The sequence below is a fragment of the Cuculus canorus genome, chromosome 9 (genome assembly GCF_017976375.1).
Source record: "Cuculus canorus isolate bCucCan1 chromosome 9, bCucCan1.pri, whole genome shotgun sequence".
Taxonomy (NCBI): domain Eukaryota; kingdom Metazoa; phylum Chordata; class Aves; order Cuculiformes; family Cuculidae; genus Cuculus; species Cuculus canorus.
Genome location: NC_071409.1, coordinates 16,463,059 through 16,478,058, shown reverse-complemented (window position 1 = coordinate 16,478,058; position 15,000 = coordinate 16,463,059). Strand labels below are relative to the sequence as shown.

The 15,000-nt window shown below is 41.2% G+C and overlaps 1 protein-coding gene across 12 annotated transcripts in view; it reads right to left on the bottom strand.

Moving 5' to 3' along the window:
- Positions 1 to 2,349: 2,349 nt before the first annotated feature.
- The window catches only part of MCF2L2 (MCF.2 cell line derived transforming sequence-like 2), a 162,585-nt gene continuing 149,934 nt past the window's right edge, over positions 2,350 to 15,000 (bottom strand). For 6 of the 12 annotated variants that reach the window (XM_054074842.1, XM_054074843.1, XM_054074839.1 and 3 more), the window contains 8 exons: positions 14,515 to 14,610; positions 11,674 to 11,763; positions 9,480 to 9,551; positions 7,672 to 7,758; positions 5,340 to 5,458; positions 4,680 to 4,792; positions 3,599 to 3,702; positions 2,350 to 2,486 (listed from right to left, as the gene is read on the bottom strand). In XM_054074842.1, the coding sequence (XP_053930817.1) occupies positions 2,386 to 2,486; positions 3,599 to 3,702; positions 4,680 to 4,792; positions 5,340 to 5,458; positions 7,672 to 7,758; positions 9,480 to 9,551; positions 11,674 to 11,763; positions 14,515 to 14,610 (782 nt within the window). In that variant the 3' untranslated portion in view covers positions 2,350 to 2,385. The remainder of the gene's footprint in view (positions 2,487 to 3,598; positions 3,703 to 4,679; positions 4,793 to 5,339; positions 5,459 to 7,671; positions 7,759 to 9,479; positions 9,552 to 11,673; positions 11,764 to 14,514; positions 14,611 to 15,000) is intronic. The other 6 variants (XM_054074841.1, XM_054074844.1, XM_054074845.1 and 3 more) reach the window with 6 other exon arrangements.

The window sequence follows — 15,000 nt, the reverse complement described above, 5'->3', positions numbered from 1 at the left end:
CTAAAATTTACCATCAGAAATCCAATAATTGCCATTTTACATGAAGGTATCGAGGCACCAGGGGATACAGGACTAGCATACTGTCACCCCGCACACAGCAGAGGTAGAAAATGGATTCAATGCCTGATTTTCCATCTTCAGTTGGAGACTCCCCACCACGATTTCACTGTTAGAATGAGATCCCTCCAGAGAAACTCCAAAGTGCAGGTTTACATCTTTCTATGAGTGAGCAATGTCACAAATCCTAGTTTTGGCAGTTTTGTATATGCAGGGTAACCCTTCCCCATCTCTCTCACACACATATACAAGCTTACTCTATTTATTCATGTGCAATCAAAGCTCCCTACCCCTTTCCTCTCCTATGCTTAGGGTAGGAGTAGATAGAAGCACTGTTATCAGGTCATGCAAAAAATACTGAAAGTAATACAGAAACCAAAATTAAGTCATTTTAGGGAGAGGATAAAATAATTGCACTACAAGAAAGCACCACTACGTATTTCCTTGGGGGACTGAACATAATAAATTTTTCCTTCAAGATGCTCCTAACTGCAGTAGACTTGAACAGGATTCATTTTGCCTGAGAGCCTACAGGTGATTTTAATGTAAGTGACCAGCACAAAATGGACAAGCTCTTATCTCTGTAGGACAAAATTAGCTTCCAAAAAAAGTATAGAACTCTCAAGTACTTTAGTCATGAGCAGAAAACACTAGAAATCAGAGAGTTTAGTTACTGAGGATTAGAAGAACTATGGGAATTAACCACCACAGTACAACCCATAATTAATCATTAAGCCTTCATAGGCAAATAAAATCTGAATAAGCCTTTACCTGCTCTGAGGCTTTTTCTTGAATGGGACTATCTACCCACTTCACAGCTATCCTGACTCACACACTAAGATATTTGCAAGTCCAGCCTCCACTGAGACACAAAGAATAACATTCGGGTTCCTGCAAAGACAACATCAGAAATGACAGACTCCTACTATTTTGCTCAATTACTAAAGAGTGGGTTTTGATTTTGCTTCATCTTCATTTTTAGTGCTTTCCCCCCTTTATTATTTACATAGAGCACCACTAATCTCAAGGTTAAACAAAAAAAAACCCCTAATAGCAAAAGCCAATTACTTACTCTTGAGCTTCTGGAGTCATTTTTACCAGGCTGATCTTTGCCTGACTGCAACCCTCAGTTAATACTTATCTTTACTAAAGTACTAGCAGCTTTTGTGGGACCTAAGACCCAATTACCATCAAAATGCCTTCATGCTTTAACAGCTGCTCTAAATGAGCTAATGGCTTATATAGAAATAATAACATCTGTAATCACTTTGTATTTTACATTATATCCTTATGTGGCAGAGATTAGGTACAGTCCTTTAATCAAATGTCCTGGAAAGAAGTATTTAACAACAACACGTTTTCCACTCATTGGAGCATCTAATGCTCACTGCCTATTTGCAGTGCTTAAGTATATTCCAAATGGGGGGTGAAATGTATCTACTCGATAGCCTGGCACACAAAGAAAGCATGCAGCCTACTCAAACGTGATATCAAATGGCATTCAATTGAATTATCGGCACCAAATGCAAAGGATTGTGATCCAGCAACCACAGACTGCAGAGGGGGCAGAGAAATGACTGATATTGTAAAAAGAGTTCAAAAGGTTCTTTGTCACAGTAGCTGTCACATGTCTTTGCTTCCCTGCTAAGCCTTGCACCTCCCCCTTAAAGCCAGGAGCTGCCACCTGCATCAACCCAGCATAATGCTGTGTGCAGCAGGTCATTCACTGTGCCACTGCAAAAGCAGTCACATCATTGCTGTGAGATGCCTCTCTGATGGTCCAAGTCAGAAGCTTCCTTTCCACAGCAACCCTAAAATGGGATGGGTTTTGTGTTGACCATCAGCAAAAAGGGCACATTTGTGATGTATCAGCTGGAATTAAGGGAAGGCACAGCCAGAGGCAAGCAAATGGAAAAACCTCCAGGCGACCCCATGGTAGACCAAGAACTCATAACCTAGCATGTGCCCCTCTGCAGTAACTTGGTGTTCAAGAGAAGTTGCCAAAAGGTGCGTGCATAGTAACTCTTCAGCTCTGCTGTCGACCTAATTTAGGCCACATCTTCTGAAACAGTTTGATAATCAATGCAAGAAGCATTTTTCTTCTCTAATACTGAAGGTGGGTTTTGATGCTTTCTGGATGTTTAATGCTCCTTTCAAGTTTGTTTTTCCCAGTTTGATAGGTGGACAGCACAGTTCTCATCTGTTCATGCTGATAAAGTTTTAGTGAATTATGAACCTCAGAGCTTGTGAGAAAGGCAACTTTGATCAAGTGTCCGCCCAAAATAAAGAGAGCGATGGATGGGATCCTGAGGAAGGCTGATCTGCTGTTCAGCTGCCAGCCCTCTGTTCTGCTGGGAAGCTTTTGGCCACCTCGGTCTCCTTGGTGTCTGACTCTACTGAGGCTGTACTGCAGGAATCGTTGTACATGTCTGAAAAAGAAGACATGGGCACTGTCACCAGAGCACATCTAAAGGATTTCCAATCTACAGTCTTGAGGTTCATTGTTAAAGGTCTGAAATAAAATAAAAAACAAATAATTGCAATTCTACAGCTCAGGTAATTCCTTCACTAAAGCAATAAGAGGCTCTTTTGGCATGTAATTAACTAACTTGTGCACCTTTATTTTTCTTTTGAAGCATTAGACATGCCAAAAAATGACAGGCATAGTTAGGCACTGAGAGTGATGGCAGAACTGACACACTGTGAAGAAAAGGCCATTAGCAAACTGGTTAGCTTTCAGAAAGGTTTTTCTCCACTTTAACAAAGCGACTTTAAAAAAAAAAAAGGAGCTAAAGAAACCAGTAACTTGGAAAAAAGTGCTGGTAGCTCTCTATTGCAGGTCCCCAGGGAATGGCTGTGGCAGATTTTGCTTTCTTCTGTTACCAGAAGAAAAAAAAGGACATTTTTTTGATAAATTATATTTAAGGATGGGAAAAGAATAAATCTCAAACTGTAAACCTTTGATCTGCAGAGTTGCTGAGTATCAGCTTGGGTGTTAGGTCAGAATAAAAGCTGAAGAAAGAATGACTTTTAGTGCTGATTTGGCTGAAATCTCACCAGAGCAGCCCTTCGTCCAGCCTGTGGAGCCAGCAGTGAAATATGATGAAAGCAGTAATGGTTCATGAGATTGTAATGTTTTCAAACCAGAACCACAGACCTGATGCTGATCTAAATCCAAGTGTTAAGTGTGCCAGGATGAAAGCTATCCTGCAATTACAACACAATCTGCCAGTCGCCTGCTTGGGCAAGCTGTAAAGTAGCCAGCCCAGGTACTGGTAGCCACAGGAGTTTGGTGGGAGACTCAGGTGCTGTCTGAGAAGGGAAAACAATTAAATCATGCCAAGGTAAGTTGCTGTGCCTAACTAGGTCTGACACCCGTGACACCACATTTCAGGCTGCTCAGCTGTGTCTCCAGAGACTGCGGCACAGACATATGCTCAGGCCAAACACTTTATTGTATAGAAAGTGCACTGTTTATGGCATCTTTTTTTTAGTTTGAAAAAACATATATTAAATACCAGTAACACATTTTCTCTATTACCTGCATTGCTGTTCTTAATTATGCTGTTACTGTCTCCCTCTGTTGGCTGCAATATACTGGAAGGAACCCATTCACTCTTCTCAGAGACCAGTTTCTTCACTAACCTGAAATTCAGAGAACAGCCAGTGAACTTCCCTTCATTCCCTTTTCCTGGGTTGTGTTCCTTAGAGGTGCATGTTTGGCATCCATTTCCTAAACCAAGGAAGAAGGCAGAGGACCCAGGGCAGTCCCACAGGTAGCCAGTCACTAATTTTCAGCAGTCTCACATGGTGACCCAATACCCTGGAACAAGCTCACTTGCAAGCAGACTATGTGATAAGGAGGCACTGGTCTTGGCCTGTGTTTGAGACCCTGTGCCAAATTCAGAGATAAAGGAAATGATGTTTTCATTATGTCCATCCCCGTGCTGTAAATACCATCCGGGACGGACAGGTTTAGTTCATTTATCACCTACTCTACCCTGTGGGACTTGCTACCATCTCAGCAACACGTCAGTTCTGAGGGAAGGGTCCAACTGCATGGGCACATCAAGGAAACCAGATCTTTCTTCTTCCTCTAAAATACTCATAGAAGCAGAATTCAGATGTCCAGCCGGATCTACTCCTAACACTCACTTGTTGGAATAAACACACCGACACGTATGAGAGCTCAAGGGGGCCAGATTCATTCCACTTTGTCAGTCACATCTTATATCTAAGCCTTTGGGGCTAAATATAGTCTCTGGTTCACTGCTGCAGCTCAGTGGGAGGCATGGGGAATTTATTGATCTATCCTATGAGAAGGTGCTGCCTTTAACAGTCGTTGTCCTGGCTAGAAGGTGTCAAAAGCCAAAATATTCCCCTCCATTTCCTTTATGCAAACCTCTGTCTTCTTAAATGTCATGCCACAAGCATTTAGAATGAAAGCCAAACAGGTGGAATTAACCAAAGCTATTTGTATATTCATTCCTCCCACTGCTTCTTTCACATTGTGGTCAATGGATCTCTGGTTGGTTTTGAAGAGGCTTTGACATTCTTCTGAATATTTCCCATCTTTTCCAGCTGGTTCTACCTTTCAAATTCTGTCCCTCTGCTGTACTTACCATTGACCGTTCTCTCCTTCCTGCACAAACTGCACTAAATCTCCATCCTCGAGTGTAAGAGATTCTGGGAAACAGCTGTCAAAACTGCCTTCTACCCGGAAGAGATTGGTCCCCTAAAATGAACAAAACAATGCACCAGAAATACATTCACTATGGATGAAAGAACACTGTGCAAGAGAGAGCAAGTTTAGTTAAATACTAAATTAGACATCTCAAGATGGCAGAGTTTTATTCTGTAGGGAACCATGTCACTTTTTATTCCTTTTATCATGCCCAGGCCAAGTATTATTCAAACTTAGGACATATCTGTGCTGTGCATCCAGGCTTTAAAATTAACTGGCCAGCCATTATTCTGATACAGAAATTAGGTTTGTGACATCAGATTAATTTATCTGTAAAAGTCTGAAATTGCTTTTTAAAAGGCTCAGACCTGTCCCTCTTTTTAGTAACAAGTAGAGCTGTCTCAATCAGGTCTCAATCCTGATCAACAAAATAGTCTTGGAATAATCCCCTAATACCCCACATCAAATTCCATTTTCTCTATTCCCACACATCCATAAATTTAAGGCTGGTATGACCCCAAATTTTGCATGTTAAATCATGATCTTTAGAGAAGAGGTTGCACTGGGAAAAGGCAGCATAGTATGAAAATGGAATTACATTGTTAGGGTTGGTCTCTTCCTCCAAGTCAGAAGAGTTGGAGAGTTCATCTGTGCTGGAGGGGATGGCTTCAAAATCTTCAAATGTGTCTAGAGATGGCATTTGCCTGCTGGGCCAACCTTTTTGAAGGAGACAAACCAAAAAAGGAGTTAGCTATCAGCCATTAGCCTCTTTCAGACTCAGTCTTCTAAAAGTAAATGTCACAGATTTACTTCCTACTATTCCACTTACTGAATCGCTCGTACCTTTATACAGCTTGTTCTCTAATTTTACACAAAAATTATGTTGCAATCATTATTCCGTCTCTAAAATCTGTACAACTTGCTGTCACTTGTGGAAGGCCAGACACGTGCCCACAGTGTGCATGCCCGTCAATACCTTGACTGTTTAGCATTCCTGTATCTCTTCAGTTCAGGAGGTACCAAAAGCAAGGACCAGGAATATTTCTGAAGAGCGAGCCCTGTAGCAAATTATAACTTCTGCTGATGTGATTTTCCGAAGGCCATGCTCATTCAGATTCCAGCTTACCTCCACATGTTTTTTTCTAAAAATTGAAGTTCGAAGCCATTGAATTTTAGTTGATTTCTTATCTGTATCTCACCCCAGGGTGATGTTACCACCTGAGCAACTTACAAGACTATACTCCGAGGCAGGCTGGAAGTGCAGGGAAGGGACAGAGAAAACAACAAGGCACAAAGACAACCAGACCTTGGTGGTGGGTAGAAAAGATCTCACTGATATTTCTGATGTTAGCAGACTTATCACATGATTTGCACCCAAAACCACCCCAGCCCAGTGGAAGGGACTTAATGAGGGATTTCCAGCCCAAGTGTAACAGCCAGTGTCTTTACCTACAAAGGCATGCCCAGAGGATGCATCCTGAGGGAAATTCAGGTTGAGCCTCATAAGACCTGCCTGTCTGGTGGAGGGAAAAGTGATGGAAAAGTAACTCAGCCTCTTCAATAGAGACAGCAATCATGAGCTATACTTTCCATCACACTAGAATGTCTGTCCCTTTTCTGTTGACGATTACCACAGTCCAGCTAGGAGGAAACAGACCTTGCACCTACCAAGGGATACAAGCCCTGACAGATTCAAGCTGAACAGTCAGTCACATCACCATGTGCCTTCCTACTCAATGTACCTGCTGTGCATTATCTGATTCGTAGGGACTTGAGCCGAGCAGATGCTGAATCAAGTTCTTTACAGCCCGTGGGCCATTGCTCTCAACAAGGCAAAGCAGTGCTCTGACAACAAGGCACGGAGACAGAGGCTCATGCAGTGGGCATGAAACACAACACTCACAGCCCACAACAAAACCTGGCCTGAGACAATACAAAACCCAAGCCAGGCACTCCAGTAAACAGAAAAGCAATCTTATCTGGGAAAACCAGGTTTATTAATCGATTTATTTAATCCCTCCCCATGCACATCCTCCCTGCTACAGGCACTGGTTGGTGCAACATGCAGTCACACAGCTCTGCAGCCCCTTCTCCTCCCTCCTGTTACACAGGGGCTGTGACCGCCCCAACCACTGCAATTCAGTTATAGGAGAGTCGGTGACCTTCTTCCACCACAGCAGCATCCCCAGCTATAACCCTACTGGTATGGTTAGGTCATCTGTACTTTTCCAGGTATAAACTAGCCTCTGAAATGGCATTCTGTGCTGAGCTGTAAGCATCCCTGCCAAGGTCTATACTAACAGAGTTTTGAGATGGGAGAGACAATCTCAGTTACAGACCGTGCAGCACATAGAACTGGACCCCATGTTCTGTGTCAGTCGAAATACACACAACGCTAGCAACTGTCTAAACATACAAGAATGCACTGATGCTAATTAGCTTCAAACTGCTATGGCAATTTTAGTTCAAATTCACAGGCTGGGCTACAAATACCAAAAGAAAAAGAGATCTCCTTCCTCATTAGACAAATCTTCAGTAATCTTTCACTGTTGTCATTTGTAGAAAGCATCCAAGGTAGAAACCTAAACAGCAAGTATTCCCTACAAATACCTGCGTCAGCATTCCTCTTCCATACAAATTGCTATTCTAATTTCAGAGACTAAGAAATAGCCTAAGTTTTACATGTTTAATTCAAGCTGTAAAATAACAGATCAAATTCTGAGCTGACACCAATTATAATAATTATTTTCAGCTGTGCCTGCAGAAAACCAGAATCCAGGATGCTGCTTCTATACCTGCTAAAGACCTTCCCTTGCTTTCACAGGAAATAATATTCATTAAAAGAGAAAAATCTAAGTTAAAAAGAGTGACTATTATAAATTTATATTACACTCTCAAATTCAGATGATAAATGCTTTAATTTTGTTTACCTGTCTGTGAAGCAGATCTAGGTACAGGTCTCGTGGTAGAACCGGTATTACATTTAGTCTGGGCCAATATGGTGTTCTCAAAAGCATCTGTGATAGGAAGTACAATTTTGTGTCTTCAAGGTGAAATAGTGACCAGACAACCAGTACAAAGTGAATTTCGGCATCACCTGTGCAACTGGCAGTCTCTTTAACAAACAGGTGGACTGGGCTCCAACAGTTACAAAAGAGAAGACACATGACCAGCACAAATGAGTGAAAATACAGCAGCATTCCACAGAAAAACTGTAAGTCTGAGGAGGACTGAAAACAGCCAAATGAATCAAACAGAGATATTGATGTTAATTAAGGAAAACAATTGCTGGGTGAACAATGCAGTATTTTATTTCACTACAGCTTCCTTACACAATTTTAACCTATTTTCTTTGCAGCATTTCAAATAGTCCCGTATGTGATTGTAATACGGTTTTGATGCCCAAAATTTTGATCCCCAGCAATGAAAGGGGACCAGGGAGGCTCTTCTTCCTACACAGAAACAAATGATTTTGCTCTTGATGAATGCAATTCAAATTCGTGGGTGTTTATCTAAGTACATCAAATCCTTTGTTTTAACTATCAGAGCTATGGCAATAGCAATAATATCTTCTGGGAAAGGGATGAGAATGTTCTTTGTTTCAGTCTGGTGAGGAGTGTTGTGCAATAGGACCATGATTTTAATCAGTGAGGATTAACTCATCTCTATCCTATGGATAGTACTTACACCTTGAAGTACCCCCTGCCTCTGCAGCCACATGGTGAGCTGAGGTCAGAAGTATCAGTCAGTGAGGAAAGTTTGGAAACTGGTGCTGTGTGCCAGGATGACTCCAAACTTAGTGCCAAGTGTAATTGGCAAGAAGAGATATTCTGCAAACAGCAAAACCATTTGCTCTGCTGCCCCTAAACTGTTTCTTTCAGGCTCTGTGTCCCAGTGTCCTCTTCTATTGGAGTGACACGGGAGATAGCTCCGATATGTCACCAGTTCCACCACTAACCTGGCCGTCTGCCCTTTCTACCAAGGTTTTGTAGAGAGTAACACAATCCTATGAAAGGATTCCTCAGCTTACATCTCTCTCCTCCCTGTCCTGCAACAAGGGTACCCAACTGCTTGCGACCCACAAGGCCACATGCTCTGGGAAATGCTCATGTAAAGGGGAAAGCTGACAATGGAAGCTGGTGATCTTCCAGTGGCTGGGGAATAACTTCCCTGTTTTACTCTTTGGTATTGTTTATTAAGCAGTAATTGATGAATCTGCTGCAACAAATAGGTGGAAATTCTGCTTGGCTGAAATGAAACACTGCACCTGAAATGGATATTAATGTCTAGCCTCTTCTAGAGTCTTTATGCACATGGCTCCTGCTTTTCTTATTAGGCATAAACTCTAAAAAAGGAAGAGGGATGCAAATGGCCAGACTGCAGGCGAAGATGAAAACTACCCCCTTGACTCCCTGCTGCTGCACTCTACAGAGTGAGGCAGAAGCCAGGCAGAAAATCCAGATCCAGACCACAGTCTAGAGTATTATTCCCCAAAATAGACAGAGAATTGGGGTTTTAATTTAGGCACATCACTAGGTGAAAGTTGATAAATATAACATAAGTGCATGAGGGAGGCACAGGGGTGAGAAGCTGTGTTTATGACAATTAAACAGATAAACTGACACCAAACCCCTAATAGACTCCAGTGTCCTCTGCCAGCAGTGATGAGATGGAAACTCAGTAAATAATACCAAAAGATTGCCAAACAGGTTTTCATGCAGGATGGAAATACTCATACCTTCAAACCCCAGGGGAGTTGGGTCACTCTTTATTTCGTGTCTCTTGACTTTAACTGCAGGAACAAGGGGACCTGTGTGAAGTTTACAGAGTCACAAGGCTGTAAATATTGTTAAAGGAGAAACTTGCTTTCCCATTACCTGGAAACACTACCTGCCTAATACTTTTTGTTTCACCCTGAAAAATGACCAAACCCTACATTTTAAGCTGCAAAGCTAAACATTTCTGTGATACGGATAGGAAACAGGGCTCTTTTTGCAAAAGACCGTAAAGATATCTGCTTAAAATCAGGTTTCAGTGCTGTTTTCTCCCGTGCCTGTCCAGGAGATGGCACTAATGCAGGCAGACGCACAACCTCAGCTTTGTACCCGTGAGGCTGGCAGGGAAGATCCCACAAAACCCAACACTCCTGCCGCACAGAAGTGGGGGGCACCCATCACAGGTCCAGGCACAGTGTTTTTCCTGTGTCCTAACGCGTGGAGGATAGGTGATGTGACAGAGCCAAACTGTTCGCAGTGAGTTAGCGTCGAATGAGAAGATTCAAACACCCTGGCTAGACCTGCACTTGACTGGTGCTGAGACAAGACTCAGGCTACATTTTTTTTGTCATCTGAAATATTTTCTTAAAGCAGGTGCTGTAAATAAAACAATTAATTGAAAAGCACTGATTTTGTTTTCTAGCTTTTAAAGTAATTATAACAGCAGCTTTCCCAGCATTCATAAAAAATTGACAATGGTCTTGTGGACAGGATCCCAGGACAAGAACTGTAACAAAGTTTGAATTTCACTGTAATTCACACATGCTGTCTTCAATAAACCAAACTAAAGAACAACCTTTGATTGCCCACTCTCTTTCTACATATGTGCTTCTTTCTGTTCCCTGGCTTAGGAAATCAATATTAGGAAATAATTCAGTCTTCCCACAGCCTAGTAACTGGTAATGCAGTTCTGAAGCTGTTGTCAAGGACAGAAGTCTATGAGAACCTCTTCTTTCATGTAGTTGTAGTGTTATGGTTTAAAGAGGCTGGCAAAGAAACACTGTATGTAGCGGTAATATCACATCCTTCCTCTGCTGATAAACCCCACCTCATTCTCATTTCATGACATCCTGAAAGCAAGTTGTTTCAGATATCTGTTGCTTTATTGCACAGTCAAGGATATGGTTGATATCCTTCACAACTATTTAGAATACACTGTATCAAATACAGTGCAATCTTCTTCCTACCAAATATATAGCACATATTTTTATACAAATTAATTCAGCCAATTTTTCTTCAACTTTGGTTTGTGAATTGCCCAACAAATCTTAAACTTGCAAATCAGTTCCTCTACTTCATTCTAGGAACTGCCAAAAGACAATATATTCAGAATTTGATATATAAGACCATATGTTCTATCTTCAAAAGTGACTCTGACATGTAGGCACAGGTGCCTACAATCTTGCTGATTTTCAGCAGAACCAGCTTGCCCAAATTTGTGGATTGCCTTTGAGTTTAAATGTAGGCACTAGTGCAATAACTTCAACTAAATTTTGTTAAAATACCTTTTCTCAAAATAATTACTGCTCAAAAATAAAAATTTCATAAGATCCTGCATGAACTGCATAGAGTCCAGTGTATTCTGGGCACCCAGCTCCCTTCCAGGCATCTGAAGATTTCCTTACAATCATTATTTTCGGTCAATAACTGTGATTATGCTAAATATTCTTAAGACTGGCATCTATTACTACTCCATTTTTTGATTGATTTCAGGCTTTTGTTACCATCTGATGTCTGCTACACAGTGAGGAGATTCTCTCCTTGAAAGCAAAAGTCGTTAACAGCTATAAGGAAATGAAGAAATAATTTCTATTGAATTTCAGTTATTCCAAACCAAGGAGAAATTTGAAACCTAACCCCACAGCAGCCAAAAATTAATCCAGTTTCCACGGAAACCACCACCACTCTTTGAAGCCTATTATGGAGAAATTGAGAAGAGCGATCATGTATGCTGGCAGCACACACTCGATATACATTCAAAATGCCTCAGCCTGCCTCCCTACAGGTGTTATACTACTCCAAACTCTTATTTCACTGAAACCTCCTACGTTTATAAAATTTTAGCCTGATGGACTCACCCTGTGAACAGCACTCGGCAGTAAATGTATCAGTCAGCAGGAAGGGAGAAGGGTAGCTAAGCAAGCAGCATGACAGTACCTTTGGTCACAGCAGAAGCATTAACTGGGGTGCTGATGGAGGAGGCTAGGGAAAAGCGACGGGTAACTTCTCTTTCCTTAGATTCTGGATCTGGGAGAATAGACAGATGCAATGCAGGGCAGGATTAGAGGTTAATAAGCACTGAGGGTAAAAGATGTCCAAAGCAAAGCAGCAGCTGGAAAAGGGTAAATAAAAGGTAGGTTGCTTCTCTAAAATGGTCAGGAAAAATACCCTCAAAAAAGTGAATAGCACAGAAAACAGTTCATATGACTGTGTTTTTTCAAAGCAATTCCAATTATACCAATTTTCATACTTCAGAGGGAGACATGCCAATTAATATTTTAGCAACCAACTAGTCTAAGTACGGCTACAAAACACAGAGAAATGAGCATGATGGTTAGAATGGGGGATGTGTGCGTCTACAGATGCGGTTTGTGTTTTAGACACTGAACTGCTTGTTCTGTGATGACTGACCTGAAATACACTGAAAACTAAACATGAATGGTTTGGAGTTCACATTTGTCATTTCTAGAATTTAACTGCGTGAATGCCTGAAAACACTGAGCCTCCATCCTCACTGGTGCAAATCAGCTTGGAGAAAGTGAAGACAACAGAGCTGGGTTTGTTTACTCCAATTAGGATCCTGCCTTTTCCCAAAGTCCACTCAGGAGTGAAGACACAATTTCCTCAGATTTCACTGTGAAATGCAAGTAGCATTTTTGACTCAAAATGTGTCATAAACGTATCAGAGGTATAAATGGACTGACTGTCTGCTAACTTCAGAGAGCACATTATGTTTCAAACACATTGAGGTCATTATGCAGCTCTTCACAAATTGGGTCTACAGATCTACAATCACATCAATACACTTCTTGCACCTACCGAGTACAGCATTACCTCCTGGGAGAAAATGTTGCTGCCTTACAAATAGTGCAGGATCAACTGTTTATTTTCTTCTGTTGAAAACACTCTAAGCACACGTGTTGCATTACTCATGAGAGTATTTTCACTAAGACATGACTGAAGATGCCTCGTATGCCTCATATCCCACTTTCAGTAAGATAATTGAACACTTAACTTTACCAGGACACAGCCTCCATTGAAAATGGCTTTAAATATTCTGTTGAAGGCTTTCAAATTTGTAAAAACTATTTGTTGTTTTCATATTTTGATTTTTAAAAATACCAAAGGAATATTTATGTAAAAATTAAACATCTGCTTATATTTTCACTGAAAAATTTCCTGGGATAGGAGCACTGTTATTTCACACAAAACTCTTTGTTGTGCATGCTTATATGCTTTGCTAAATCATAGTTCAGATGGTCCCAGGTGGTGCCTGTGATTCAGAGAGGGTTTTCTGTTCCAATTGTCTCTTTTCTTTTATCATGTCTGTCTTCTTTTTTCTTTTTTCATGGTTAGCTGGCATACAGCAATGGAGTACATAAGTTTCAGGGGATTTTATATTTCAGATTCCAACATCCTTGCAGAACTGTGAAGATTTCCTTACCAGGCATCTTAAAATTCTCTTTCCCATTCCTCATCTTCACCTTTCTTTATTTTAATGTTCAGTCACACAGCATTTTTATTTACTTTGCTTTTTCCATATCTCTGCCTAGTAATTGTCACAGTCACTGTATGTTTCCAGTAGAGCAGAAATTAGCGTGACTGGTTGAACTGTAACTCCTACAGTGTTTTATTATGCCAAAACATCAAGAAATCACATTAGCTCCTCAAAATCTCAGTGCAATTTTAATTGTAGATTAGCTACTATAAAAAGACCATAAATTCTGTATCTGCCAACACACCTCTTTATCAATTTACTCATAGAAGCACATATATTCAAGTACATCCTTATTCACACCTCCTAAAAGTCTGAAGAAAAATAAGAGGCTAAATTCTGTTCTCAGTGATAATTATATCGGAATGACTCTGTGTTTAGACTGCTGTAACTGCCCTTATTCCAATACAAAGAAAAATTCACCTTATGACTATGGTGTTGGGCTACATTTATACCACATCATGCAGCTCTTAGAGACCCCGTGTCGACTCCAAGATATATGAGCTTGGCTCTGCAAACCACGACAGCGAATGCTGACCCAGGGCGAGGAGATGCAGAGTGCTATGAGTGTGGGTGGTAGATGCCCCATCCCTGGAAATGTTCAAGGTTTGGACAGGGCTCTGAGCAACCTGATTTGGTTGAAGATGTCCCTGTTCATTGCAAGGTTGGAGTAGGTGACCTTTAAGGGTTGTTTCCAACATACACCATTCTATGATGCTATATAAAGTGTCTTCTAAACATTTATGCACAGACTCACAACACTCCATTTTACAGTATCATATAACATAACTATATAGAAATGGCAACAAACCCCAGATCTTCTGTATTCCAGTTACTCGGTGCAGCCACTAGGCCATGGCAAAGCAATATTTGAAATCACAAAGAGGTCCAGTGAACAATTTGACACATAAAAACCTTGCGTAGCACAACACAATGATACTCTTCCCTTCAAGCCTGCTTTCAACTGCTGAAAGAAATTTTCTTGGTGGTTTAAAACATGTCCATCCTTTGGCCCTTGAGAGAAACTGGAAATAAACACTATATGCACTGTGCTCCAGTAAAAGATTCAACTAGTCAACTCAAAGGTTGCCTTGCCAACACCACCATGGGAGCAATTTTTGGTAACAACGTCTTGAAGAAAAGTGTATCAGATAGGAGCATTTTGGTGAGATGCGGCAGCACTTTAGGAAGTAGTGATGGATGGCACTATGGGATGGAGAGGACATTGTGGGAGTGGAAGAGACAGATGGCCAGAGACCAAATGCTGCATGGGGTGATTTTACCTTTGGGTGGAGCTCTGCGGTTGGAAAGACCTTGCAATGTGAATCGTTTTCTAGCAAGCGCTGTGCGCTCAAGGTTAAGGCTGGTGGAAGCATCAACTAGGAGAAAGAGGGAAAGGGAAGAGAAATAAGGAAGGAAGGGTCAGCTGTTCAGCTTATGGGAAAGGAAAGGTTAGCACCGGATGACAACTTAAAATAAAAAAAATTCTTGATTCAGTTCAAGCCTGAGCAAGAGCTAATCAATTAGAAAGGTGACATGAGGTCAGGGTGATTAAACTAGCTGAGCTAAACAGAACCCCTGGGTTGAGTTTGGCTCACTGAGTTTTAATGGAGAAAAATTGCAACAAAACAAAACCTAAAGAAAAACAGGTGAAGAGATATAGCTCTCAAAGGAAAATACAATTCAGCAGCAAGCACATTAAAAAGGATCTGGTGCCTTTTACTATGAAAACATATCATTGTGGTTGGAAGAGCAGGGTTGCAGGGAGA